A 26,712-nucleotide genomic window follows, 5' to 3' on the forward strand; every position below is an offset into this window, starting at 1 on the left:
TATATATAATGTCACACTAGGACAGGGCTACCAAAATGTCTTTCTCTCCATTTACATGGTTATAGTTTTGAAGGAAAGATAACATTGTTTTTTGACTAGAGTGGGCAAGAACCACCGTCGGCACCACAGAGAGTGATAGAAATGTTGTCACCAGAACAGGAAGCGAGGGAAAATCTCTCAGTGGAGCACCAGTTTAGGTTGGGGAGGTTTCCTAGAACGTAATATCAGGTCTCCTTACAAGAACATGAAGGGAACACTGGCAGCCGTGAAAACCTACTAGAGGCCTACGTTTTTCACCACTCTATCCCAAAAAAGTTTTGCAGTTGATCATGAAAACTGATTCAAAGAATAAGACATTTCCATGATTCCACATTGTTCGAGGGACACAGATTCTGAAATGTGCCCGTCCTACAGCTAATGTGCATACAACGTGGAGAATCTCTCCATGAAAATAAAAGTGGAACAATTTCATTAAAAGATCTTTTGTGCACAATGAAATGATCCTCATAATGTTTTATATTACGGGATTTAATGCCTTCCTAGGCTTCCCTAGCACTGTCCAGGGCAGCTACATCTCCTGCACATATCAGGCTTTGGATGGTGGCCCAGGTCTAGTTTTTGTATCCAAGTTCCGTTCTTTAGAGTCCAGATACAACTGATGTGTGCACGTTATACTTGTTGCTGTTTATAATTGCCAAAGGTGTGTTTTCTCTCTTTTTCAGGATTGAATCCCGCTGTATAGTACGTATGAAGGTCCTGGATGTCCTATCCTTTGCGTTGAGCATCAACAGACAATTTTTTGAGGTTTGTTTTGGCAGACTTTGATGAAACTTCTGGGAATCCAGATGTTCATCCTTGGAGGGAATTTCTGGGCAAGCCAAATTCTTTTATGAATGGGCTGTCAAATACTTGTTTTATAAAGTTTTTGCCATTATGTTATACACAGTTGCAGGTTTTCTGTCTGTGCATCTGACTGTTGTTTTTTTTGTTTTGTTTTAGTTTGTATGGGGAAGGGTGTACATTTTTTTTTCTTTTAGAGTCTGTCACTTTGGCCATTTAGGGCAAAGTGACAGTGTCTGCTGATGGCTTACCCCAAACCATGTATGGGCCCCTCTCTGCTTCACAGGAACCCTTGACATGTTGGTGATCAGGAGTGGCATCTGGGCATGGGGAACACATGACGTCCCCTATGTGACATCAATTTGGTCTGAGAATCCAATGTAATAGTTTTTAGCGCTGTGCATTGTTAGATTGGATTTGCAGGAGCTTTGGGCTTTTTGGCATAGCGGCTTCTAACTCTCATATATTTAGATTCTTTCCTTAACCTCTTGCCGTCCGCCCGTAGTAGAAAAACGGACGGACGGCACTGCTGCAATGGCGGGTTGCCGTCGCCAGACGGCATTTTTTTTTCTGCTCGTGCGCGCTCCCTAGCGGGCACGCACGGGCAGAAAAGACCCGTCCAATGCGAACACAGCTCCGCCAGTCAGCGCTGGAGTGGGGAGGGGGGAATCCAGTCCCTCCCCTGACAGGATCGAGAAGTGAGCGAGCGCCGGTATGTGTTCGCTCACTTCCCGATCTACTGAGCTGACCTGTGACAGTTTCATTGTCACAGGTCGATGAGTGAAAAGCACTCACCTCATAGTTCTCCTTTTAAGCGCAGATTATTCTTATCTCAATTTGGTCTGAGAGGCTAGTCACCAGGCTGAAGCACTGTCGTGGGGGGGAAGTGGCATCATCCACCTCTGACGGTGCTAACCCAGGGTATATTCTGCAGTGAGAAGGCAGTGAATCTCTTTAAATATGATCAGGGCTAAAACAATATATAATTGTTATCCACGATTTATATCCACTTTTAGCCTCCGTTTCAGGTCTCCATTTTCTTTATATTACCTGCTGGAGAAGGCCTACAGGGCTTAATAGCTAAAGCTGAAATATACACCCATAAGTGACAGTCACAGCAGTGGCTCATTCCTTTCTCTCTCCCACCTTTTTAAACCCCTCCATATGAGTTCAATCACAAAAGAGTGCCTAAAAGTTATAGCTGTTCCTAGCCTCTTTAGATAACCAATAGTGCTTTTAGGATCCTTTGCCTTGGATTAAAAGTTTATAAAACAAAGTGAAGGGAATTTATCAGAATCTGGAGCAGCTGTGCATGGCGACCAATCGGCTTCTCTTTAATGTTCAAATCCTAAATGAACAAACTGGAGAGAAGCTGATTGGTTTCCCTGGGTAGCTGCTCCAGATTTTGTCTGCTCCAGTTTTAATCAATTCCCCCCCGCCCCCAGAGTGTGTATATGTATCTCTGGTCCCTCATTAAATTGCTCCTCTTGTGATTTTGGTTTTTAGGAGGAGCTCATAGAGAAGGTGGTGACCTGCCAGCTGGCACATATCCCGGAGGATAAAGATCACCAAGTCCGAAAGCTGGCCACACAGCTCCTGGTTGACTTGGCAGAATGCTGCCACTCTTGTCATTTCAACAGTTTGATGGATATCATTGAGAGGGTAAGGCTTTTCCTTCTGTACAATTAAGTCTTTTATTGTATGTGCTTTCTGTATTTTAATAATTTAATGGGCAGTTCATTTGTATATTATTATTTTTTTGGGCTGCTATAAACATTGTAGGGTTGGTTTTAGTCAGAAGCCAGCTAATCTAACTCTTTCTGGGTTGGGTGAGAGAGCGGGAATCCCTCGAGGCAGGGCTATCTTTATAATCTTTATAATGAGGCAGCCTGAGGAGGTTTCCTTAGGCGTCATCTCATTGGGTGTTAGAGGACGGTCGCAGTATCCCACGTTGCTAAGAGCTATTGGCTACTGAAATGCTCTGTCTGGCGTACTGCCCAGCTCACTGATGTCACCAGTTGCTTAGAGCTGAGCAGGATGCTCTGTCTTGCGTCTTGTCCAGCTCCTCCTGGCAACCAGTGACGTCGTTTGGCTGGGCATGAATCCGGACAGTGCCGATGACAGCGTGATCACATGTCCGCTGCCCCCACGTCCCCCCTCGGGAACAAAATTGTCTCAGGTGGCTATTACCATAGGGATGGCTCTGTCTGGAGGAAATTCACATTTGGCTTGTGCCTATAGGAGGCTAAAGCAAAAAGGTGGCATCTTTCTGCACATTTTAACTACCATGGGCCGCAAAAATACAGACATTTCACACCGTCTTGTTTACACATTGTCACATGAGCCAGAATAGGACCAGCAAAACCAAAAACAAAATCCTTTGCGTTAATATTTGATCCTAGCAGAGGAATGTTGCTTTGGGGCAGCAAAGTCTGTTGACATCGGGCTCCAGCACTGAAATTCAACCCTGTCTTCATATCATGAAGGGGGGAAAAAACCTTCTTCTGGACTAGAGAGATTTTTGGTTCCGTAGCTCCAATTATTTTTATATTGTAAGCTGTAATTAAATTAACCTCTTGCCGTCCGCCCGTAGTAAAAAAACGGACGGACGGCACTGCTGCATCTGCGGGTTGCAGTCTCCAGACGGCAATTTTTTTCTGCTCGCGCGCGCCCCCTAGCGGGCACGCACGGGCAGAAAAGACCCGATCAGTGCACACACCCGTTACCGGGTGTTACACATATAGGCGATCAGCGGGTCCATAGCCCGCCGATCGCCTATATGTGCTCGTTCGCGGCAAACCCCATCAGCACATTCCCCCCGGCGCCCGGTCGGCGCTTCCGGTTTCTCCCCCACCCCCCCCTGACCCCTCACCTTGATTCCCGGGATCCGCTGCCCCATCTTGGATCCCGGGACCGGCTCCGAGGGCGAGGGTCTGTATGGTCAAAAACTAACACTCTCTGTATTTCTATAATGGATTTTAAAAGTTCTATCCCACACCTAACAACCATATCCTTCTAGAATTTTGTAAACTTGCTTATTGAAGATGCCCGTAGAATTAACCTAATCAATGCACTGATGCAATTTCACTCAGCCCTGTGAATGTGCACTTCCTGGTGTCACAACTTAACGAAGCCTGCCATCTGGACTACAACTCCATGTCTGAGCAATGTAACTTAATCATGGCTTACTGTAAGCAATGCACGATGGGATATGTAGTCTTAAGAAATGGAGATTGCATCACATCAAGCAGTGGGGAAAGAGACCCAAAGCACACTGGGAGTCAGGGAGGTTGTTGACCGTGATGGGCAGATGGTAGGCAGCACTCACTACATAGGTTTTGCAAGTAAGCTTTGATTTCATTATCGAAAGCGACTCTAGGATGTATTCCTATTACAAAGGTGATGTTATAAAGTGATGGGATATGCTGTATGCTGGGACTTACTTTACAACACCTTTAAATTTATCTTTTTCTTTAGGCTGTGTCTGTATAGTAATAGGATTATGTTCAAGAGGGGAAGGTCCTACAGCTACATCCATAAAGCAATATGTAGACCAAAGGGACCGTTCAAAAGGCTAAGGGCTAGAAGTCATGGAGGGGTTTTTAGGCAATTATAGGACCTTCACAGACGCTTTAAAATTGTGTAAAAATATCATATTTTATTAGTCATTAAAAATAGGAAACATAAAAGCATACAGTATATGCATATTGGTGCTCAGCCTAAACTTGGTAAGCATGAACACCGTATACTCCTATACAGAGGACAAGTTAAGATCAGTGAGTCCTTAGTTGGAATCAATGGACGGTTACTGTTGTAGAAAATCCTCTACGCATTTTGCCACAGCAGAGGCTTCATCTGGAGGAACATATGATGTGGATGATTGTAACCATATATGAAGCAGCTATTCTTCCATTGGAGTGAGCAAAACAGGACTGCAGAGGCTTCAATAGTCACGACCTTGGTTCCCCCCTAGGGGGCCGCAGGAGAAAAGCGAGCAACGAGGAGAGGACTGCAATGGAGATGATGCCTGTTGATTCAAATAGCATAGCATATGTGTTGAGGCTTTCCAAGATGAGCAGCAAATGTTTAGGCTGTATCTGTGCTGTAAGCAAGCAGTTCTGGATGCAGTCAGCCACAGGGTGTACAAATTAATCATTTGTATCTCGTGCATTTATTATTAAAGTCGGCAATAAATAACATATTTGTAAAGGTGGTAGAGATTACTTCTGTTTAGGGCTGCGGAAATTAACGATTAATTTCTCGATTAATCGTTAAAATTTCTCTCCCGTTCATTGAAGGACACAGATACTTGCGCGTCACCCAGCCGGATCGGTCTTTCACGCCAGGACGCGGTCGGGTGAGGACGCACTGGGACACCGGGAGTTCGGGTACTGTAGGAGGGTCGTCTGCCTGCGGGTCGGTTTGCTTGGGGCAACTGCGACAACAGGCCTAGGGACGGGGGCGGTGCCTAAATCCTATTTTTTGATCGATTTTAAAATTCTTTCGATCAAAAATGAAAACTCTCCTCTCCGCCGGCTTCCGGGTCTTACGGGAGTCCCGTCGGAGATCCGGTGACGTCACGGCCATCGACATCACCGGACTTCTCCCCCTTCCCCAAGTGGCTCCGTCGGCTAACGAAGGGAAGGGGGGAGTCCGGTGACGTCAATGTCTGTGACGTCACCGGACTCCTCCCCCCTTCGTTAGCCGACGGAGCCACTTGGGCCGGTGATCTGTCGACACTTATCGAGTTCTGCGACCGCCTGACTTCCGGTTTCGTTACAACTAAGAGGTTTGCCTAAGAAACTAGGCATTGGCCTATACACATACAGCACAGCAATTAAGTAATAAAATGAACTTGGATCACACTAATCCAGCACGTTATTATTCTGAGTTGCCCCACTCAAGCGGTGGCCATATTGAGTGGGGCACATGAGATTAAGAACGTGCTGGATTAGTGTGATCCAAGTTCATTTTATTACTTCATTGCTGTGCTGTATGTGTATATGCCAATGTAGTTGGATCTGTATGTGCGTTTATAATCGAAATAATCCAAATTAATTTTTTTAAATCGAACGCGAAAATTTTAATCGATAACAGCCCTTCTTCTGTTGTAAATTGGTGACTGGTGTCGTTATTTGCAGTGAAAACACTGTGTTGCCCATAGCAATCAGAATCTGTTTTCAGGTTTGTAATTCTGGCCAGAAGGATCATCTGGCTGGTGTGTATTAGACGGTTCATTCAGGCACCCTTCCTTGTGTTTGCTTTCTGAGTGTGTGAATTATAAATTTCCCTTTTTTTTTTTTAGGTGGTGACCCGATCCCTGTCTGTTTCTGCGGACTCCCCTGGACAGGATGCATCATCTTTGGAAGATGTCAAAACCTCTGTGTTTGGCCTGATGGTCATCCTGCAGGTGGGTACCGGAACTTTCTCTCCAGATGTGTAATTTGGCAATAGTCCTTGTAAGGTAGTGATATGAATTTCTCTATGTGCAGACCAAGCTATACATCCTCCCTGCCAGCCATGCGACGCGTGTGTACGAAATGCTGGTCAACCACATCCAGCTGCACTACAGGAACCTGTACAGCTCTCCCATCGCCAGCATCATCAGACTACAGGTCAGTTTGTGTCATCCAGCGCACTGTAGAGCAAAGAAGAATCTCATCGCTCCAGTTCCTCGGTTGCCACCAGGACTCCCCAGGTGCTGGTCAAATGGGTGCGTTTTTCACCTTCGAATATAGTAGTATACGAACAGACCGCACTTCCAAAGAGATCCAATGCTTTACGCTTTTATTGAAATCCACAGCAAATCCTTATAACTGTGTATAAACTGATGAAGACCAACATCGCAAACCCCCGACCATCTAAAGGCTTTGCAGTGCTGGTGTTCATCAGTTTATACACTGTTTATAAGGATTTGCTGTGTATGTCAATAAAAGCCTGAAGCATTGGAACTCTTTGGAAGTGGGGTCTGTTTGTATACGGCTATATCTGGAGCACTGTGCTATGCTGTGAATCCATACGGCATACCACCGGGAGTTTTAGTAAGTAGGCTATACACATTCAATTCTTCATAAAGATGGCCTGATCTCCGTCGAAACATTGGCAATAAAATGCCGATACCTGCAAGACCCGTGAGTGCCTCTGTACCTATGTTGGATTCACATTCAAGTATATACATATTTTTAACAAGCTGTAAATTCTTTTTAAAAGTTCTTAACGATATCTGTAGCTGCAGCCACTGTGGAACAATTCATCCTCAAGTTCACAACCCTGAAATCACTCTCTCTGAACCTCCATGTCTGGTTTGTCATGATCTTTCATATTTATTTATTTTTTTTCCCCACCAAACAAAAGGTGTTTGACTTCTTCTTGCTCCTGCGGGCGGACGCTCTGAAGCGCATCGGTCTCCCCAATAAAGATGGAGCTGTGAGGTTCAGCCCGTACTGCTTGTGTGAGTTTGTGTAAGTGTCACCTGACTGGTGCCCTCTTTTCCTAAACAAATCCACCAAATCTATAAGAACTTGTTACATTTGATTAGTTTATTTGGCACTGTTGATATACAGTAAGCAGTTTGTAGGAGCGTGTGGTAAGGCTACTGTAAACACAAAGTGATCATTGCCCAATGCAACCAGTGACAACCCAACAAATGGCACATGCCTGCATGTCCGTGGGCACAACACAGCCATTGCAGGCCCTCAATGTTTTGCTTTAAGGGGTTGGAGGTAGGCCGCTTCAACATGAGAGAAAAACAGTTGGGTCCCTGGTGTGCAATTCATCTCTTCTCTTTCAGGTTTATATTGGCTAATAATGTACATTATAAAGTTAGTTTTGATGCTTTAAGGCAGGATGTGAGCTTAAGTATCTCCCTGATCTCTGTTAGGAGCGAGCCTGAGAAGAGGCCACCAGAGCGGAAGCCAGCCGGCACTCTGTCTCCCCCCTCTGGCAGCCCCAGCCTTTCCTCCCAGGGAGTCTGTCCTCGATTGGGCTACCTGCCTTTTTCTCTGGCTTTTGGTGTCATTCTGCAATGTTTAAAGCAGGTATGGTGTCATCTTTGAAGCAGATCTGGTCAAAGACGGATCTGTTCTGACTATATTTGGGTCACTTCTGGAGACTTTAATTTCTGTATAATCACTGCACTCTTTTTTTTTTCTTGCAGGAAACAGACTGGAAAGTCCTCAAACTGGTTCTCAATAAACTGCCTGAGTGTCTTCGATACAAACTGCTCATCCTGTCCTCTCCCTGTAACATTGATCAGCTTTCTGCATCTCTCTGTACCATGGTGAATAGTCAATCTATAGAGGGTTTGGGGCTGGGTTCACACTTCTGAGGTGCGTTAACACAAATCCTGTTTACATCATTTACTTCACATGCGCTTTGTGTTAGGGCAGCACATTCATTTGAATGGACTCTCTAATACACTAAAACGCACCAAAAAGTGTGTGTTTTTGGAAGGCAGTTCACTACAATACACAGTAGTGCATTTCCATGCTATGTGGTGCACTAAAATACATTGATAATGTGCATTGGGGTGTAATTTAAGAATGACACCGAAGTACCCCAATGTGGAACAAAAAGTACATTTATGCAGTGCTACCATTTGCATTCCCTCAGCTCAGAGCTCACCTATCACCTGTTAATCTGGCTACTGGCACTACTTTTTAAATGCCTGTTCACCACCAAACTTGAACTGTTTAAATGCATAAATGTCTAATGCAGAGAGCTGTCATACCTCTTGAAATGTATTTCTTGCATAGTAAGGAACCGATAGGAAAGTGACAACTGCACCTAAAATGTAACTATACTGTCTTGCTGCTTTTTTCCCCCCTCACTCAAGTATTTTCATTACATATGTTTTTTGTTCCAGCTCTCAGACCGAAGTGCGAGTGAACGCTTGTATAATACTCCAGAAGGTTTCTCTCGTACTGAACTGCAGCTGGCTGTGGTTCCTGTACTGACTGCATTGACCTCATATCATCAATATCTGGATGTTGGCAAACAGGTATTGTTTTTCGGGCTCTTCACTTAAAGGCCTAGGAGTGAAAAAATGCTTTGTGTTGACAAGTGTAAAAAAACAGCGAGTATCTGCATTGTAATTATAATGTACTGGTTATGCAGTATATTGATATCTTCTGATTGGAATCACCCCTTTAAAGCCTCACTGCAGTATAATGTTTTCTAGGCTTATTCAATAAACAGTGCATGGAACCAGTGTGTAAGTGCAAAGCACCGTACCCAGAGAGGCCTGTAAGAATCCATTTGTACTGGTCTAATACTGGCCATAGACTGCTCGAATTTCACCTGTAGGTAGACTCCACAAGCACCACCTGGCTCAACAAAAGTCGATTTAAAAGTCGAGTGAGCTGGGTGGAAAATCACCCAAACAATGGCTGCATCCCATCTCACATGCAGTCTGTGTGGCAGTGCCATTGTATTCAAGTAGCTGCTTGTATACAACAGCTGGCAGTGGAGGTTCCTCTATCCTTGGTTTGTGTGGATGAGGAATCGATTGATTTTTCTCTCCATCAGCCCATGAGAACATCTAGCCGTGTATGGCCGGCTTAACTTCTGATTGGTCGCCATCAGTCATTGCGACTTCTAGTTCTGCTTTGTCCTTACCTCCCTTTTTTATTGAATAAACCTGATCAGGGTCACTTTATCGGTGAGCTCCAGACGCTTCAAGATCTTAGGAGTAAATGTGCAAAGTGAAAAATATTTTTAATATGTCTGTTTTTATTCCATTGGATGCCCCGTTAGACAAAAAAAAAAAGTATCACCTTTGGCATTCAGACACCAGCACTCCAGCAATGTTCTTTGAAAGGCAGCATCACAAGACAGGAATAGGCAAATTGTTTGGCCTTGCAAGGTTTCTTGGCCTAGGTTTTCTTGAGAAAGGGACCGTACATTGATGGCTTCTTGACTCTTCATCTTTCTATTGCACGGTGCCATCACTTGAAGTCACCACAAGCACGCATTGGCAACACCAGTTGAACATACTGTAGAGTGCAGCCTATACCTATCTTTGGCATCCAGACAACATAGGAACCACTATACATAATTCTGTGTGATGGCCTTGGTAGTATCCAGACTACATAGTGGCCATTATAGAGAATGCTATTAATCTGACACTAAATTCTCCTTCATCCATTTACTTTAGTCTGGGAAAGTTTGTTGCAGCAAAGCGTTTTGCGTATTTATTGTAAGCACTGCTGCCGCCCTCAGAAAAAGCCATAGAAGCTGCATATAACTTTATATCATGTACTGGTGAGATATTTCCTGACCACAGATTCTGGATTATAACCTCCTATAAAAAAAGGTTTAAAGCTAAGGGATGTACTGCATTATATGTAAAGTGGGACACAGATGTAAAAAGGTAATAATTGTGTTTGCATTTTCTTCCTCTGGTAGAAGGAAATGGTTCGCTGCCTGGAGACTGGCCTCATCTACCGCTGTGCCAAGCAGTGTGTGGTCGCCCTGTCCATGTGCATGGTAGAGATGCCAGGGATACTGATCAAGTCCCTTCCAGTGCTCATTGTGAAGCTAACGCACATTTCTGCCACTGTCACCATGGCTATCCCCATGCTGGAGTTCCTGTCCAGTAAGTTTTTTGTTTTAACATGAGTTTATCTGGTCACCACATATATGCTAGCAAAGTGAGCCATCCGTTTGTCATATTTAGACTGGTTTAGTCAGCCATTTTGTGCTGCATCCATGTAGTTCTTTTTTCATAAAGTAGTACAGTAAGCCTTCATACATAGTCAGCCATTTTGTTCATTATTTTTATACCACCAGAGAAGGTCGCCTAGTTTGTCATATCTAGGCCAGCAGTAGCTTCTTATCAGGTTCTTCATAGAAGGGCTAAACAGCATCAGCCATTTTGTTTTTATGGGATGAGCAAGTCGGATCTCTTGTACCTCATCATGTTGTAAGACCACTTTAATTGTCTCTGTCTTCAACATTCTCTAACATGTACCCTTCAATGTTTATCTTCCAGCTCTGGTTCGCTTGCCCCACCTATATGGGAACTTTGCTGCAGAGCAGTACGCAAGCGTGTTTGCTATTTCTCTGCCATACACCAATCCTTCAAAGTGAGTACTTGTGCAAAATGCCGTTATTACCAGGAAAACAAATGCAGCAAAACTGGAAGGTAGAAGATCTTCCAATAAGATTGTGTGTGCATCAAATATATTTTAGGAATATTCTGTTCCTGTAAAAGGTTTCCTTGTGTAGACAGTCAAAAGCCCCGAGACTGCTGGGTGCCACTATCTTGGAAGTGATGTCAGCAGACCCAGCGTTGTCACTCTATACTCTCCTTTTGTACTCTTCTCCCAGCAGCTGTCTAGAGGACGGTATCGTAGGGATGCTCCAATACCGTTTTTTTGGTGTCGAGTACGAATACCGGTGCATCCGCTGGCATGGAGCCGGCTGTTCGGCCAGCTTGGGAGGCGGGTCATTACTCACCACCTGACTTCCTGATTGCCCGGGAAGCCAGTTCCATGTTCCCCTATGGGACTGCCACACAGAGGAAATCTTCCTCTGACTGGAAGTTCTGGTATCGGGGAAGCTATCGGATAGGGATGCTCGGATACCGATACAAGTATCGGCGGCGATAGCGAGTATTTACATGAGTACTCGTGCAAATACTCCGATACAAAAAAACGAGTTCCTATGCGTCCGCCATCTGCAAGGACCCAAAACCGCCGCACGCGCCGTCTTCAATGAAGCAAGATGGCCGCGAACTACTCCTCCACGGTCGAACGGCCGAAAGTAAACTCCAAGTCCTCAGTCATCTGCTCCATTCTGGCCTCTTCTCCCGCTGATTGGCCGATTGGATGATTGACAGGCTTCCTCACCAGTCAGGAGTGACTGGTGAGGAAGCCTGTCAATCGGCCAATCAGCGGGAGAAGAGGTCAGAATGGAGCAGATGACTAGGCTGTGACACGGAGTGGCTGAAGCAGACGGAGAAGACGATACAGCAGGTTAGCACTGCAGCACCGCATGGGGGCTGAGCACAAAAATGCTGTTTAGCTGCATATAATATAAAAAAAAAAAGATATTATTGAAATAACTATGTAGATATTGCTAACTAAGGCTTGTATCCCCCTAGTGGGGGAAATAGATGAGCACATGTCCAGACCCCAGACCATAACACTGTATAGTGTGGCACAGCTATATCCAATTCTGCATACCTGGCTTTATATTATAAATACAAGCCTTAGTTAGCAATGGCATGATAAATATTCATTTCATGTTCTTCATAATATTAAGAAACTGACCTAAAATCATGATTTTGTATTGCTTTAGAAAAAATGTGACCTGTCCCTTTGAGAAAAAGTATTGGTAATTGGTATCGGCAAGTACTTGGGGAAAAAAGTATCGGTACTCGGTCTTAAAGTGGTATCGGAGCATCCCTAGTATCGGAGCGTTTGGGCGAGTACAAGTACTCGCCCAAATACTTGGTATCGGCACAGATACTAGTATGAGTGAATCCTTACTATATAGGTAGGTGAAGAGAAAGACAGAGAAGCTAAACCAGCAAAGACAGTAATTAGAAGAGGCGTTGTTTTGGAAAGTAAGGGTTTGGAGAATGGGACCATGTTTCAACATGGTCAGAAAGGTGGACTCACTAAGGTAAATCACTAAAATTGCTGATGAAATGCATATAAAGGAGCGGTTTTACCTGTTAGTATTTCTGTCCACCCGATTGTGGGATTTACAGTGGCTTGCTACAATGCATAGCTAAGCCGATGTCATTTCCTTCTCCGTTACAGTTGTAGACTGTAGAAGGGATACAATAGTGCCCCCTCTCCACCCACAGCCACCTGAATGGACAGTGGAAGATCAGTAGCAGACTGATGATTTGCATTAAAGCAGAACGCTGGGCAAACAAATCTTAACCCTTGCAGTGGGACTACCCCCTCACTGCAAGGGTCAAGTGTTCGTTCTGTCTAGGGAGCTAAAATAACAAAGTTCTACTCACCTGAACCGCTATCCCAGCTGACTCCTACACTGCTTCCTCCAGACTGTCTCCTTCTCCATTCCAGCAATAAAAATGCCCCTCAACGTTCTCATGTGATATACACTTTATAGGACATGAAGACTCACGAGACCTTGGACCCCTGAAGAAGAGGGGAGAGCAAGGCTCCATAGACAAAACCGTATTTTAACCCTTTGCAGTGTGGGGGTAGCCCCACTGCAAGGGTTAAGTTTTGCTTTTCCCGGAGTTCTGCTTTAAAGCATGCATTTAATCAATATATAGCTGCATACCTTTTTTATATCCTTTTTGTATTTACATCTGATTTTGCTTTATTTATAGTGTACGGTGTCTGTAATTTTTTGCCACGCTGGATACATACTATTTATTGTGACAAGACATCTTTTGATCTCTTTCCTCCAGGTTTAATCAGTACATTGTGTTCCTGGCCCACCATGTCATTGCTATGTGGTTCATCCGATGCAGACTGGCATTGAGGAAAGATTTTGTGCCTTACATAACAAAGGTAATTACCATTTCGTTACCTGGGAAGCACTTCCATGTGTACTGGAACATTCATGTTGTTTGCCTTCCTCCAGGGTCTACGCTCCAATGTTCTGCAGAGCTTTGACGACACTCCTGAGAAAGGGAGCTTCAGAGCCCGCAGCACCAGCCTGAATGAGAGGCCTAAAAGGTACGTCATGTCTTTTTATATATGATGGCTCCTACCTGGAGCACATTGAGGAAATGCATTAAATATAAAACCAGCAAATCTACACAGTGGCAGTTTTCAGGATGGCCAAAGAGGAGCTGATCTATTGCAGACCTCCTCAGATGATGGACCTAAAAAAACCTGAGCAAGTGGAGACTACATTGTTTTTCTTCTACCGGCCACTCAGTGATTTCTGGAGTTTGATTACTGTAAGAAAACTAAGAATATCTGACCTCCCAATTCAAAGACAAGGTTCTCTCTGTTCAGCATATCCTGAAGGTCTGTCATTGACTCTGCTGGGGTTTGTTTTTGAAGGAAAACTATTGTCTTGGAGAACATATTTTTGAGTTCTTGCAAAGATTAGCTGAAAGTAAAGGTTTAAGGGACTTGCACTGTTTTTTTATGCTTTTTTTTTCCCATATGGAGCTTTGTAGCCCTTCCCATTGCTTTCATTACTCTAGGCAGTGTAGCCAGTAATAGGGACGAGCTCAGGTTTCCACCACACCTGAGCTCATCTGAACACAGAAGCTTCATGGGGCCTTCCACCCAATCAGCTCTTGGGTCTGGGGCATTGCCCGCCCTGCAGCTGACCATAAACCATGTCTGCACAGCCATAAATGGAAGGGATGCTTGTGCAGAGATCATCGACCTTTTATGGCCACAGTAGGTAAATGTGATTTGCCTAATATAGTGATGTAGCCATATAAAGTCAATGAGGCCACTGAACCCTGTACCTTGTATATGTCAAGCTGCTGGTGGGGATGTTCCTGCCTGCAGCTGATTGGCTGACATGGAAGGAGCTTCTTTAAGTGCTCACAGGACCTCGCATACAGACTGGGTTTAGATACACTCAGATTGATGAGCAAAAATTATTTAAAGTGACACAAAATTCAAGAGATAAACCCTACAGATGCATTCAGGTACCTTAACTATTAACAAAAATGTAGATTGGTGCATCACTCAGCTGTAGATCCTCAAATCATCTCTGAATTGGTGCCGACACTGTCCTTCCTTCTGGAGGGGGGCTACTTGTGTTCCCCATGGTCCCTGTGTGTGTTGTAAAGTAGCCACCCCTCCAAGCTCGCCCCTGTGATAGACTACAATCTCATGTTTAGTTTACTAATTTGTATTGGGATTGTAGTCCATCACAGGAGCAAACTGGGAGCAGTGACTCATTTACAACACACACAGGGACCATGGGGAACACAAGTAGCCCCCCTCCAGAAGGAAGGACAGTGTCGGCACCAATTCAGAGATGATTTGAGGATCTACAGCCGAGTGATACACAAATAAGATACATTTCTGTTAATGGTTCAGGTGCTTGAATGTATTTTTAAGATTTAACTCCTGAGTTTAGTGTCGCTTTTTAAAAAAGGTTAAGGCTATGAACTCTCTAACTTTGTAAGCCTGCATATGAAAGCTTTTCAAAGGTGTCCTTTCATTTGCAGCCATGTAGCTAATGTTTTGCTGTATAGCCAGGTCTGTCCTTTCTGAAATCGATGGACTCTCTGTAAGGCTACTCCAGGTTATCTCAACAGTCATTTAGAAGGGCATGATCATCACATTCCCTTTAAAGTGACATTAAACCCTCACATTTTTTTACATAAAACAATACTGTAATGTGTGCCTTACAGTAATCCATGGTTGTTTCCCTTCTCTTTGCTGCTCTTCCTTTTAAATCTGTATCTGTTCTCATGCTGGGCAGAACTTCTGTTTTGCAGCAGACTGCCTTGTCTCTGAAATGGATACATGGTATCTGTGTGTAGGTTTGCAACCTGAGCAGCACTACAGGAAGAGGCACTCAGCTGCAAAGGGAAGTTCTCCCGTAGCATGAGAAGACATGAGGATTTAAAAGGAAGAGCAGCAAAGAGAAGGGAAACGACCATGGATTACAGTAAGGCACACATTACAGTATTGGTTTATGTTAAGAAATCTTGAGGGTTTAATGTCACTTTAAATACACCTGACCTCTAGCGAGTATTTACATATCTGTACATTAATGTAGTAGTAATTATATGGAATGTCAACCGAGTAAAAATGTGAGCATGACCTAAAAATGTTACTTTTTGGCTTGGAGCCCCTATTCTCTTGTCACCTTTCTGCGTCATTATATGACATGGTATGTACAGCGACAACGTTGGGCTAGAATTGTAATACCCCCTTGTTGATGATCTTTTTAATTTGTGTATTGTTTTATACATTTTTTTGAAAAACAAATACACTTTTTGACATTACGAAAATGTTATTTTCAGGTCAGTGTTACAATGATCACTAATAATATGTACGTACTGGAAAAGATACTATAGTTTTCCTTTTAAATTCTTCTTTCAATGTCTCCATTTTGTTCCTTGTAGTGAGTCACATAAAAATGCTATTTTCCCTTAATAGAGCTTCAAATATTCTGTCAGTAAATGTGTTGCTGATCTTACTGACCTTTAAATGCCAGCTACCTGCTTGAGACATTCCATAAAGATGATTTCTCCATTAGAAATTATTTGTATTAGTTTCCATTTTCTTTGCATTAACCTTCTATTCAGTGCAGTCTTTATTACCTTTTCTTTCCACATGTTTCCCTTTTTGAAATGCTATTCATTGTTGTCATTTTGCTCAGTATGTGTTTAACATTTGCTACACCCAAGATGGATATTGTAATTTAAACCATACTGACACGCAATGCCTGCTTTTAGGGAGATCTATTATGTACTAAACAGGTATGTGCCATCTTCGTCCCTTCACATGCAATGACATCATCGTGGTGCTGCTTTGTGACAAGTGCTGTGCGAAAGGAATTCGGCCATTGAAACTGGTGGAGAAATGCGTTTTTCTATTTCGTCCATTAAGGGACACAATGTCTTTAAAGTAGTATTGAATTCTCAAATTATTTTAATACGGAGTCCAGATCAAACAAATATACATTGTCCGGCAAAGTATTTTTTTACATTTTTGCCCAAATGCTTAGTCATCATGTTTCCAAACGGCTCCAATTCTCTCGTATTCCCTGAACTTCCTGTCCTGTACAAGAACACAAGGGATAGAGCAGTCTCAAGCAACTGTCCCATCTACTAGCTTGGAGAAGGGAGGGGAAAAGAGCAGGGCAGTGTCTAGCCTTGCTGTGCCTGTGGGTTTGTGGAGACGCACACAGCTTAGTAGCTCACACAAGGGTGGCTCCATAGGGTATTTTAAGGGTACATCAGGGCAAATTAAAGGACATCTCTCTGAATTATATGCACATTCTCCATGTTTTCCCAACATTCCCTTTTAATGACCCTGCTTGTACAGATAAAACCTGTTTATCCTGGCATATTCACATTTGACTCCAAATTTCCTATTGTTGGCTAACAATCTGGTGCCCCTTTTAGATGAAAATCACAAGTAATTGTCATCCTTGCCCATTTGTCTTTTGCTAAACTAAAGAACATTTCCCTCTCCATCTTCACTACCTGGGGAGGAGGTGTTCTGTAGTCCAAGGGAAGAACTGGGAGTGCTGATTAGACTGCTCGATCTAGAACTGCAGAGTGCACTGGGTAGCTTTGGATTTCTGGCAGGATCAGCATTTTTTCTGCACTCATTGAACAGATATAACAAAACTTTTTCAATGCTATATTTAGCAGACCAAAAAAATAAGAGACATTGATTGTTGGGGTTCATATACACTTTAAGGCAGACTACAGGCATACAAATAGCATTATTGACACTCAACCAACGTGCATGAGGGCATGTTATGCCCATTACCCACATACATCCACCTCTGAACATCCCTTACCCTCAGCTTATCTTTTTATGCACTCTTCTCCAGTAGAACCACGATGATGTCTCCGGTTTATTCACAGGTGGAGTCTCCTGGTTTTAATTTGGCCACATTGCACATGTCTATTGCTGGGAATGGGTATAATAATCAGCCCAGCTCAATATCGGTTCATAGTATTTACTTTAATGTTTCCTTTTCCTCTTAAATACCTCAAAAGGGATGTCCTAATTGGGACATTTTCCCCATCATCCTTCTAGTAGCAGTTGTAAGATGGTCAGAGGGACTTTTAACAGCTGAGGGTTGTCATTAAAACATTTTGACGCAGACATCAACTGAGCTTTGGCTCTGGTAGGTGTTATTGAGGTCCATGGCATCCTTGATTGAGCCAGGGCAGATGTCCTCAGCTGATAGAGGTCCATTTTTTGGCTGCTGCTCGGAATAACCAGCTATAACTACCATCAAGTGGTTGATGGGGAAGATTTCTCAAATGTGGAAACCTCCTTTTTTTTAATTTTAACTGAATTCAAAAGAAGAAACATTTGTGTTCTGGGGTATAGTAAAAACCTGGTCCTGCGCCATATGTATGTGCTGCAGATTTGCACCTTAAGTTGGCATATTGTATAATATATTTTTTCTGAATTCTGCATTGGTTTAACAAAACAAATCATTCAATGGATTTTTTAATGGCAAATATACTTTATTGTCCTCAATTCACAATCCGTGATGCTCCAGGTCAGTCCACAAACACTCAGCCAGCGGGGTGCCAGCTCGTATCTGGTCAAGATCTTAGAAATGAAGGATAGCTGCACTCCAAATAAGTTGCAGCTTCTATTTATTATCAACAAGGCATTCAACGGGAGAGCTTTCTCTTGTGCGTTTCACGCATCCTTTTGCTTGCTCATGGCGTATATACTCTGACTAAGCTCAAGGTTGCGTGAAACACATAAGAGAAGCTCTCCTGTGGAATGCCCTATTGATGATGATGATAAATAGAAGCCACAACTTATTTGGAAAGTTGCTATCCTTCTGCTATACTTTTTTCACATGTAATACCCTGTACAGTAAAGGTAGGAGCAGCTTTTGAAGCCAATCGGGTGTTCAGCAGTGCACATTTGCTGATGAGCATGCTAACAAAAGGGGTGAGCAGAAAGGTTACGTCGTCAGTCTGCTGACGTACCGTCACTTCAGTCTGCTGATGTACCAATCACGGGCTGGAGGGGGGTGACCTAGCTATATTGCTAACTGGCAGCTGAGAAAATCCATGTCGCCAACCTGTCTGTGCAGTCTGCAAGGGATGTATACATTTGAGGACTGGTTTGACAGAATCGTAGGGGCTTGGGCAGGTAAAACCACTCCCATATATGTATTTAAAATGTGTATTTAGCAGTTTGCCTGGAGCTAAACTTAATTTTTCCAATGCCTGTATCTAGGGATGCATTGATACTAGTAGCAGTATCTGTGCTGATGCCGAGTACTTGGGCTAGTACTCGTACTCGCCCAAATGCTCCAATGCCTAGCCCGATACTTCCGGTATCATGACTAAGGAGCATGGAACCAGCTTCCTGGCCAACCAGGAAGCCAATTCTTTACATGGCGCCCGTCTTCCTGTTGGCCAGAAAGCAGGTTCCATGCTTTCTCATCACCTAGTGACGAGAAGCATGGGGACGGCTTCCCTGCTAATAGGGAAGCTGCGTGGCGAGTCTTTACACTCCCGGCTAATCATGAAGCCAGGTGGTGAGTCATTACATGCCGCCTGGCTTCCTTAATAGGACTTTCGTTATCGGCAAGTACCGAAAAAAATATATCGGTACTCTATACCCAAATACCGATATCCGTGCATCCCTACCAGTATCTATCCACTAAGACCGTAATTGTTGGTCAACGTGATTTATCCATGTTAAAAAAAAAAAAAAATTGCTCTCTAAAAACCAGTTTCAATAAGTGGCAATCCAAGAACCTGCCACTGGTGGATTGTATCTGTTGTAAGTTCTCCAACCGTAGCAGGTTTGCTTCAGGTGATTGACAAATGACAGAATGATTTTAGCAGTATCATTACAGATGTTGCAGTACAGTGGAGTTTATTTGTTCATTGAGAAAACAAAATATCTGTCTGTATGTGGCTACCATAGGACAAGTTCTTTGATCTCCCCAGAATGCAACTGGCTCTTTTTACAATGCCGCTGCTGTTTGCTTCCTTTTTTTTTTTTTTTTTTTTTTTTTTTTTTTCCCTTTTTTTTTTTTTTTTTTGCTCAGTTTTGTTGCCTTTTTTGCTTTCTCATGTGTGTGGCATTTATTTTTGTTTTCTGTTTCTCCTTTTCTATGGTGTACCCCCAATACTGATCTTCGCGGGCCTTCTGCTGTACCCATTCTACACGTTCCTTCACTGGTTTCCACTGGCATCCTGTGTGTGGGTGGGGTGACTGTGTTTTTTTGTTTTTAATACCACTTGTGTGGAATATGGGTCCGGGTGGTGGGCACCCTTACCCTTTTTGCCAATGGGGTACTCTTTATTGGGGTAGCTTGAAGCTATCCAAACCCTCTAAGCCGGGGTTGAGTGACTCGTCCCCCGTGAAGGAGATGAGAGACCTCTCGAACGCCTTTCGCTCTCGCAGCATCAGTGTGTCGGAGCGTGCTGCGTACAGGTAGAGGCCTGGCATGGTTACCTGGGCCTGTTGCACCCATTGGGGGAGGTTGCATGCCAGGGAAAGACTTGCATGTCCAGCCATAGACACTAGCGCCCATTCCATAACCCTTCTAGCTCTCCCGAATCCATTGTGGACCCCTAACTCACAGACTGCACGTATTGGACTGAAATACTTAAACCTCTGCAGCAAGTTTAATCCTTAGGTGACCTTAACACTTGTTTTAAAAAGGGAAGATTGCAGTCCAGTCCTTCTAATATTTCAGAATTAAAAACGATAGCTCCTGGTCTGAGACTCGCTCAGCCTTTTATAAATTTCTCACGACTTTTTGTAGTGATTTTTGTTTTCATTGGAACGTGTTGGGCTTGCACTGCACTCTTTTCTTATGGGAAATTATTGTAAACTTAAGTCATTGTATGGTTTTTGCATGACAGTCACCTTCAGATTCTTGTGACAGGTCTGTGGATCATGACTTTAATCCCCACGTTATACTAGGAGTTTCGGGAGGATCAGATTGCATCAATTCTTGGCTATGTAGGGAGAGGGGTTACCATCGGAGAAAAGGGAGATTCTGATTAGGCCTCAGAACTATGCCAAAACCTAACTTGATACTTTGTTCACATGTCCAGAAAGATTATTGGTGCAAATAAACCAAAGGAGCATAGTGAAAGTGGTGCTGGGTCTTAAAAGTACACTCCATTTTTGTTTAAAATGTTCAGAGGTCACAGCCTCTTGATTTAGTTGCATCATTGTGTGAGTTTACCCTATGTGCCTCTATACCCTTTTGTAAACACAAAAACCTGAGGTTTCAGCAACCCTTGTTCCTGATCTTGCAGTACAGCAAGTCAGGCTTTCCCCATCTGTCCATTGCAGTATAATTCTGTACCCCTTGATCTTTGTCTTTCAAAGCCCAGTTTAATTTTGCATTGCCAATCTATGGACAAAATGCAAAGTAAAAGGTCAGTTCGGCCACAGTTTCAGCTAAAGGAAGAGTCTGGTGGTTTGAATCACCTTCTGCCTCCTTATCCATTGCATACTTCAGCTATAAGATGTCCCTGCCAAAGTACTTTCTCTGACCCCCATACTTTTTGGCGTGTTTGCTGTTACCACTTCTCCTGTTGCATTTTTTTAGTGCTATTAGAATGCATAATGCACCATGCCTCACTGTAGGTAGCCCAACAGCCAACTGAAGGAGCTTGCCTGGCAGGCTGACCAAGCTGCCCTTTGTGAGGCAGTGGCTTGGCGTTGTCATCCTGGTAACCCTATGTTTGTAATCTCCACCCTTCCTTTACTACTTAGTGAGTCACTGACCTGGAACTACCATGCATCTAATAATTGGCTAATTCTGGGTCATTGACCTGTCAACTAGGATAAGAAAAGACAGAGCTTGCACCTTCAAGTCACCAATGTGTGCTCCCATGTTCCTATCCTAACTCGTTAACAAAAGATTATATGTTCTACGATCTGGCTAGCTCAGTGCCTTGTGGAAGATACAACCACCTCCTGGTTTGTCGGGATAAGTCATGATCTGACAGACCTTCCCTGCAGTTTGTTTGTTGTCTAACAATCATTGCTGTTTTGTGCAGTCGAATGCAGCCCTCAGTGACCAGCTCTAGCCTAAGCTCTGCTGATGAAAGCTCAATGGCCCAGGCAGACGACAGCCTGAAGAACCTTCATCTGGAACTAACCGAGATCTGCCTAGATATGATGGCCAGATATGTGTTCTCTAACTTCACAGCCGTTCCTAAAAGGTGAGTGTTTGACTGAATCATACACCAATGTCTGGGCTTGTGTCATTGGCGTCAGTTTGAGATGCCTCCTGAGATCATTTAGAATTTGTTGAGGGATGCATTTGACCTGTACTTGACTTTGTGTGTGTTTTTGTGTTCCCATAGACATGCATGGAACTGGCAAAACCCCGATATGATTCAAAACAATAGCCCATTGACACAGACCTTAAGCCCGGGGTGCCCATAAGGTCGATCGCGATCTACCAGTGACCACTGGTAGATCGCAATGTCCTCTCCTCCCGCTGGTGGGGCTTCTCTGGATCCCCGCTGCTCTCACCATCTGTATGCAGCGGGATCCGAGAAGTGAAGGAACCGGCGGCGGGGGACTGCGCTGTCGCCGAACTAATGCCGAACGGTGAGGAGAGAGAGAGAGAGAGCGACGCTCGGTCTGGTTCTGACAGCTGGTGCCCCCCTCTCCCCTCACAGCTCAGCCTTAGTACTGTGACAGAGGCTCCGCCCCACCCCCCACCCCCCCGCGGCTGAAGTGCTTCGTGTCTGATCCCCCGCTGCCTCTTCCCGGGAGAGCAGGGGGGATCCATGGGAGAAGCTGAGTGTGCATGGCCGAGCGGTGGAGGATCGGTACATATCAGTGATATGTACCGGTCCTCTGTGCAGGACAAACACTGGAGCAATCAGCTGATTTGTCTGGGGACACATAGTACTAGCCCGGGGTGCCCATAAGGTCGATCGTGATCTACCAGTGACCACTGGTAGATCGCAATGTCCTCTCCTCCCGCTGGTGGGGCTTCTCTGGATCCCCGCTGCTCTCCCCATCTGTATGCAGCGGGATCAGAGAAGAAGTGAAGGAACCGGCGGCGGGGGACTGCGCAGCCGCTGTCGCCGAACTAATGCCGAGCGGTGAGGAGAGAGAGACGCTCGGTCTGGATCTGACAGCCGGTGCCCCTCTCTCCCCTCTCTCCCCTCACTGCTCGGCCTTAGTACTGTGACAGAGGCTCCGCCCCCCCTGCGGCTGAAGTGCTTCGTGTCTGATCCCCCGCTGCCTCTGCCCGGGAGAGCAGGGGGGATCCATGGGAGAAGCTGAGTGTGCATGGCCGAGCGGTGGAGGATCGGTACATATCAGTGATATGTACCGGTCCTCTGTGCAGGACAAACACTGGAGCAATCAGCTGATTTGTCTGGGGACACATAGTACTATGTGTCCCCAGTTATAAATGAACAGGATGTGATTTACATCACATCCTGTTCATTCATGAGTTTCTCAATGGGGGAGAAGCACTCACTACAGAGGCTCCTCCCCATTCAGAAACTGGATGATGGTAAAATATTTAATGAATGAGCAGCCTCTGTGCTTTCCATTTATTTAGAACAGAGGCTGCAGAAAAAAGGATTGAGGACTTTGTGTCAATTTCTTTTTCTATTTTAAAAGTGAAATATCAGGGGGCTGTTTAAACCCCTAATATTTCCCCCGAGCTAAATTGGCCCTAAAAGAGAACCTCCCTAAATTTATCAATGAGGGTTTACCCCGACTTCAAAAGAGTACCCTAAGCATATAATAATATATCAGTTTTTTTTCTCTTCAAACCAAAATTTTCATCCTGTCTTGAGATCTCCCCTTATGACCTCCATATATGACTGTTTCTAATCTAACTCGCAAAACAAAGTTAAGAAATTAATGTTAGCTGGTAGCTTAAAATATATATATATTTTTTTTCTTTTCCTTGTAGGTCACCGGTTGGTGAGTTTCTGCTGGATGGCGGAAGAACGAAGACCTGGCTTGTCGGGAACAAGCTGATAACTGTGACAACTAGTGTAGGGAGGGGAACACGATCACTTCTAGGGTTAGATACCGGGGAGGTTCCAAAGGAGGGAGAGTCGGAATTTAGGTAATAGCCCAGTATATTGAACTATTCATAGAGTAATAACACAATTCATGGTTCATACCCTCAACCACTGGTACTCAGTATTTTGAACTCAATGGATACATAATATCCATGTTCCTCCAAGTAGTAAGTAACTTACCACAACAATTAAATGGTGTTAAATCTATAGCTTTTAAAATAAGTCCTAAAATACTTGTCTTGATGCTCCGAACTTATTGTACAAGTGACTGCTTAGGTGACCAAATGCCTAGGCATCAGTCGGGTATTCTTGGTTGAAGGGGAAGATAAATGTTTAGTCAACTGTTCATTGTTGCTCCACACTAAGCCCCTTCAAATCATTTGACCTTAGCCCAGGTATTTGGTTATGTGACAGTGGAGACTGAGGTAACGTTTTGTGAAGGCCAGCCATGTTGATTTGTTGAAAGTTGTTTTGGAAATGCCCCTAAATACATCACTGAGGAGCAGAAGGCATGGAGTCCAGCCAATAGGCAAAGCTTTTATTACAGCTGTTTAAAAAAAACATTTCGCCAAAGAAGTCCTGCCAATTGAAATCTTTCTTTTTTACCCCAAAGCTCACCTATGCAATCTGAGCAAACCAAAGAAGCTGCAACAAAGATCGACCTGCAGGCGAGAAAGTCGGGTATGCAAACGCCGCGTCACAGAGTCCGCTCCATGTCTGGTGAGCTCACTTCCCTGGGAGAGCGTTCCTCTCCTGTTCTAGTTCTTTCCACATTGGTGACTTTGAGAGTTCAGAGGGGAACTTTTGTGAGTTCAGCACACCATGACCTATCTGTGACCGGTTCTGTCCTTGTTCAGCCTTTACAGCTGCTACCGCTAGCTTTGCTGTGTGCTTGTTCATGAAACTAACAATTTGTCTAATCCTGTCACTTTAATTGGTAACAAATTTGCTGTTCAAGATGAATCGGATCCAGCCAAGTAGATCATGGATCCATTGCACAATTCACATCTAGCATCAGACGTGCAGGAAGGAAGATGGCCCAAATGAAGGCAGCTCTGTATCTATTTATGCGTAAATAAATTAGTTTTCTTTATTATCTAGTGACAGCAGACAGACAGCAGGTGTTACGAACGTACAACAATTGCATTGTTTTGATGCTTGTGAATACAATGCTTTAATGTGCATATCAGACGTGTACAGTGGTAAAATTAGAAAAATGGGGTTTTAAAATTGCTAGAGAGCAGTGACTTTCAGGTTTATTTATAAAACGGCACCAGCTCCCCTAGATGGCGCTGAGTATAGGAATTTCCTAGTGCCCTCTAGTAGCCTTAGTGCCATGCGAATGGCATCTGCCCAGTGGATTACCCTGTAAGTGTCCCAGTTATTTTGCTCAGGTCAAATGCCTTCTTAGGAAAATTGCTGTAGCACTCAATGGCTGCCTTTTTGATGTGCTGTAGATGGAAGCACTGTAAAAGCTTTGCTTGTCTGTGCGTGCTGCATGAAGAAGACACCTTTTTTCTTACAGTTTTTAAAATTTCAGGTGGACACGGCCTACGGGCTGGATCAGACGGCGGATCCCTGTCCTCTCCTGGTGGAGGAAGCAGAGGAGATAAAGTCCCTCGCAGGCCTCAGGTTAAGAAGGAGAAAGCCACACTGGCTGATTTTGTTCCGGTGCTAACCCAAGGCTGGGCGGAAATACTTGTGCGTAGACCTACCGGTGAGTAGAACAAGTGCATTGGGTGCAGTTGCATGATTTTCATTCGATTTTAATGAGTTGTAACAAAGTGTCTGTGCATGGTATTGTAACTCTCAGTATACAGTAGGCTGGAACTTGTGCGTCCCAGCCATAACCAACAAGCCAGAGTGAAAAGAGGGCAACAAATAAGTGGTTAGCACTCTTGCCATGCAGCAGTGATTCTGGCAATTAGTTCCTCCTGCATACAGTGTGTATGTTCTGCCCTTTTGTTTGTATGGTCTTCTTTCCACAATCCAGAGACATACTAATACATTAAGCTGTAACTCTTTTCAACAGAACTGGGGAGGAGCCTTAAATTGACATTAAAGGCTAAATGTTAGTGTAAGGACTTACCTTAAAGTGACATTAAACCCTCAGATTTTTTTTTAACATAAAACAATACTGTAATGTGCGCCTTACTGTAATCCATGGTAGTTTCCCTTCTCATTGCTGCTCTTCCTTTTTAAATCAGTCTCTCTTCTCATGCTTGGGGAGAACTTCCCTTTGCAGCTGAGTGCCTCTTCCTGTAGTGCTGGCTCAGGTTGCGAACCTACACACAGATACCATGTATCCATTCCAGAGACAAGGCAGTCTGCTGCAAAACAGAAGTTCTCCCCCAGCATGAGAAGAGATACAGATTTAAAAGGAAGAGCAGCAATGAGAAGGGAAACTACCATGGTTTACAGTAAGGCACACATTACAGTATTGTTTTATGTTAAAAAATCTGAGCGTTTAATGTCACTTTAAATGATGCCTTTTGATCCGATCATCTTCTTTCCAGTACTTTTCCCTCCAGCGCTGGTGCCGGTCTCTGATCCAGCGCTGACTCCTCTTTTTCCTGGCACTTCCTGTCCCACGGAGTCTGTGCGGGTGCACGCTGCTTGCATTGACTTACCTTGTGTCTCTCCTCGTCTCCCAGCCGAAGAGCTGTACTGCGCATGCGTCCGCCGCATGACCTTTTGCGGCCGCCCGAGAATCTTCAGATCTTTGGACAGGAGTGCAGGGGAGACACAGGTAAGTTTTTTTTTTTTTTTTTTTTTTTTTTTTTTTACTGCTTTCTAGCAGTAGATGTATGCAAAAAACAGGGAGGGTTTTAATTATCCTTTAATCCCTCAGGTTTGTAAAACTGTTTGCACCTGTTGGGAATGATTCTCCCTTTCTCTACTGCACCGGAGATAAAGATTTATTGGAGAAGTGGAGGGAAGACTTTCCAAGTGGGTTCCAGACTAGAATAGAAATGTGCAATAACAGGAACTGGAGCATGCTGATCTTTCCCATTGCATGCATATATATTGCCTCGAAGCTGAAGTTTGTTGCTCACATTTTGATAGCAATTTAAACTAGACACTGCTTCTCATCTCTCCATCCTGTATCCAGGACAAAGTTTTATCCAAAGTTCCACTTTAATTTGTTTGTATCCAGATTGGTCTGATTGCATGTGTGTGATTGTGGTTCCTTTTGAGGGATAGACAGC

The 26,712-nt window shown here is 44.0% G+C and overlaps 1 protein-coding gene across 3 annotated transcripts in view; it reads left to right on the top strand.

Moving 5' to 3' along the window:
• The window catches only part of TSC2 (tuberous sclerosis 2), a 67,328-nt gene that overhangs the window by 19,314 nt on the left and 21,302 nt on the right, over positions 1 to 26,712 (top strand). Inside the window, exons 14-30 of one of the 3 annotated variants that reach the window (XM_018561651.1) lie at positions 723 to 804; positions 2,347 to 2,502; positions 6,146 to 6,250; positions 6,333 to 6,455; positions 7,195 to 7,301; positions 7,721 to 7,877; positions 7,997 to 8,119; positions 8,705 to 8,839; positions 10,246 to 10,435; positions 10,832 to 10,925; positions 13,235 to 13,337; positions 13,411 to 13,505; positions 19,791 to 19,913; positions 21,500 to 21,664; positions 23,389 to 23,547; positions 24,117 to 24,223; positions 25,044 to 25,220. In XM_018561651.1, coding sequence (XP_018417153.1) covers positions 723 to 804; positions 2,347 to 2,502; positions 6,146 to 6,250; positions 6,333 to 6,455; positions 7,195 to 7,301; positions 7,721 to 7,877; positions 7,997 to 8,119; positions 8,705 to 8,839; positions 10,246 to 10,435; positions 10,832 to 10,925; positions 13,235 to 13,337; positions 13,411 to 13,505; positions 19,791 to 19,913; positions 21,500 to 21,664; positions 23,389 to 23,547; positions 24,117 to 24,223; positions 25,044 to 25,220 — 2,201 coding nt within the window. The remainder of the gene's footprint in view (positions 1 to 722; positions 805 to 2,346; positions 2,503 to 6,145; positions 6,251 to 6,332; positions 6,456 to 7,194; positions 7,302 to 7,720; positions 7,878 to 7,996; positions 8,120 to 8,704; positions 8,840 to 10,245; positions 10,436 to 10,831; positions 10,926 to 13,234; positions 13,338 to 13,410; positions 13,506 to 19,790; positions 19,914 to 21,499; positions 21,665 to 23,388; positions 23,548 to 24,116; positions 24,224 to 25,043; positions 25,221 to 26,712) is intronic. The other 2 variants (XM_018561658.1, XM_018561665.1) reach the window with 2 other exon arrangements.

The sequence above is a fragment of the Nanorana parkeri genome, unplaced genomic scaffold (genome assembly GCF_000935625.1).
Source record: "Nanorana parkeri isolate BGI_ZX_2015 unplaced genomic scaffold, ASM93562v1 scaffold19, whole genome shotgun sequence".
NCBI lineage: Eukaryota > Metazoa > Chordata > Amphibia > Anura > Dicroglossidae > Nanorana > Nanorana parkeri.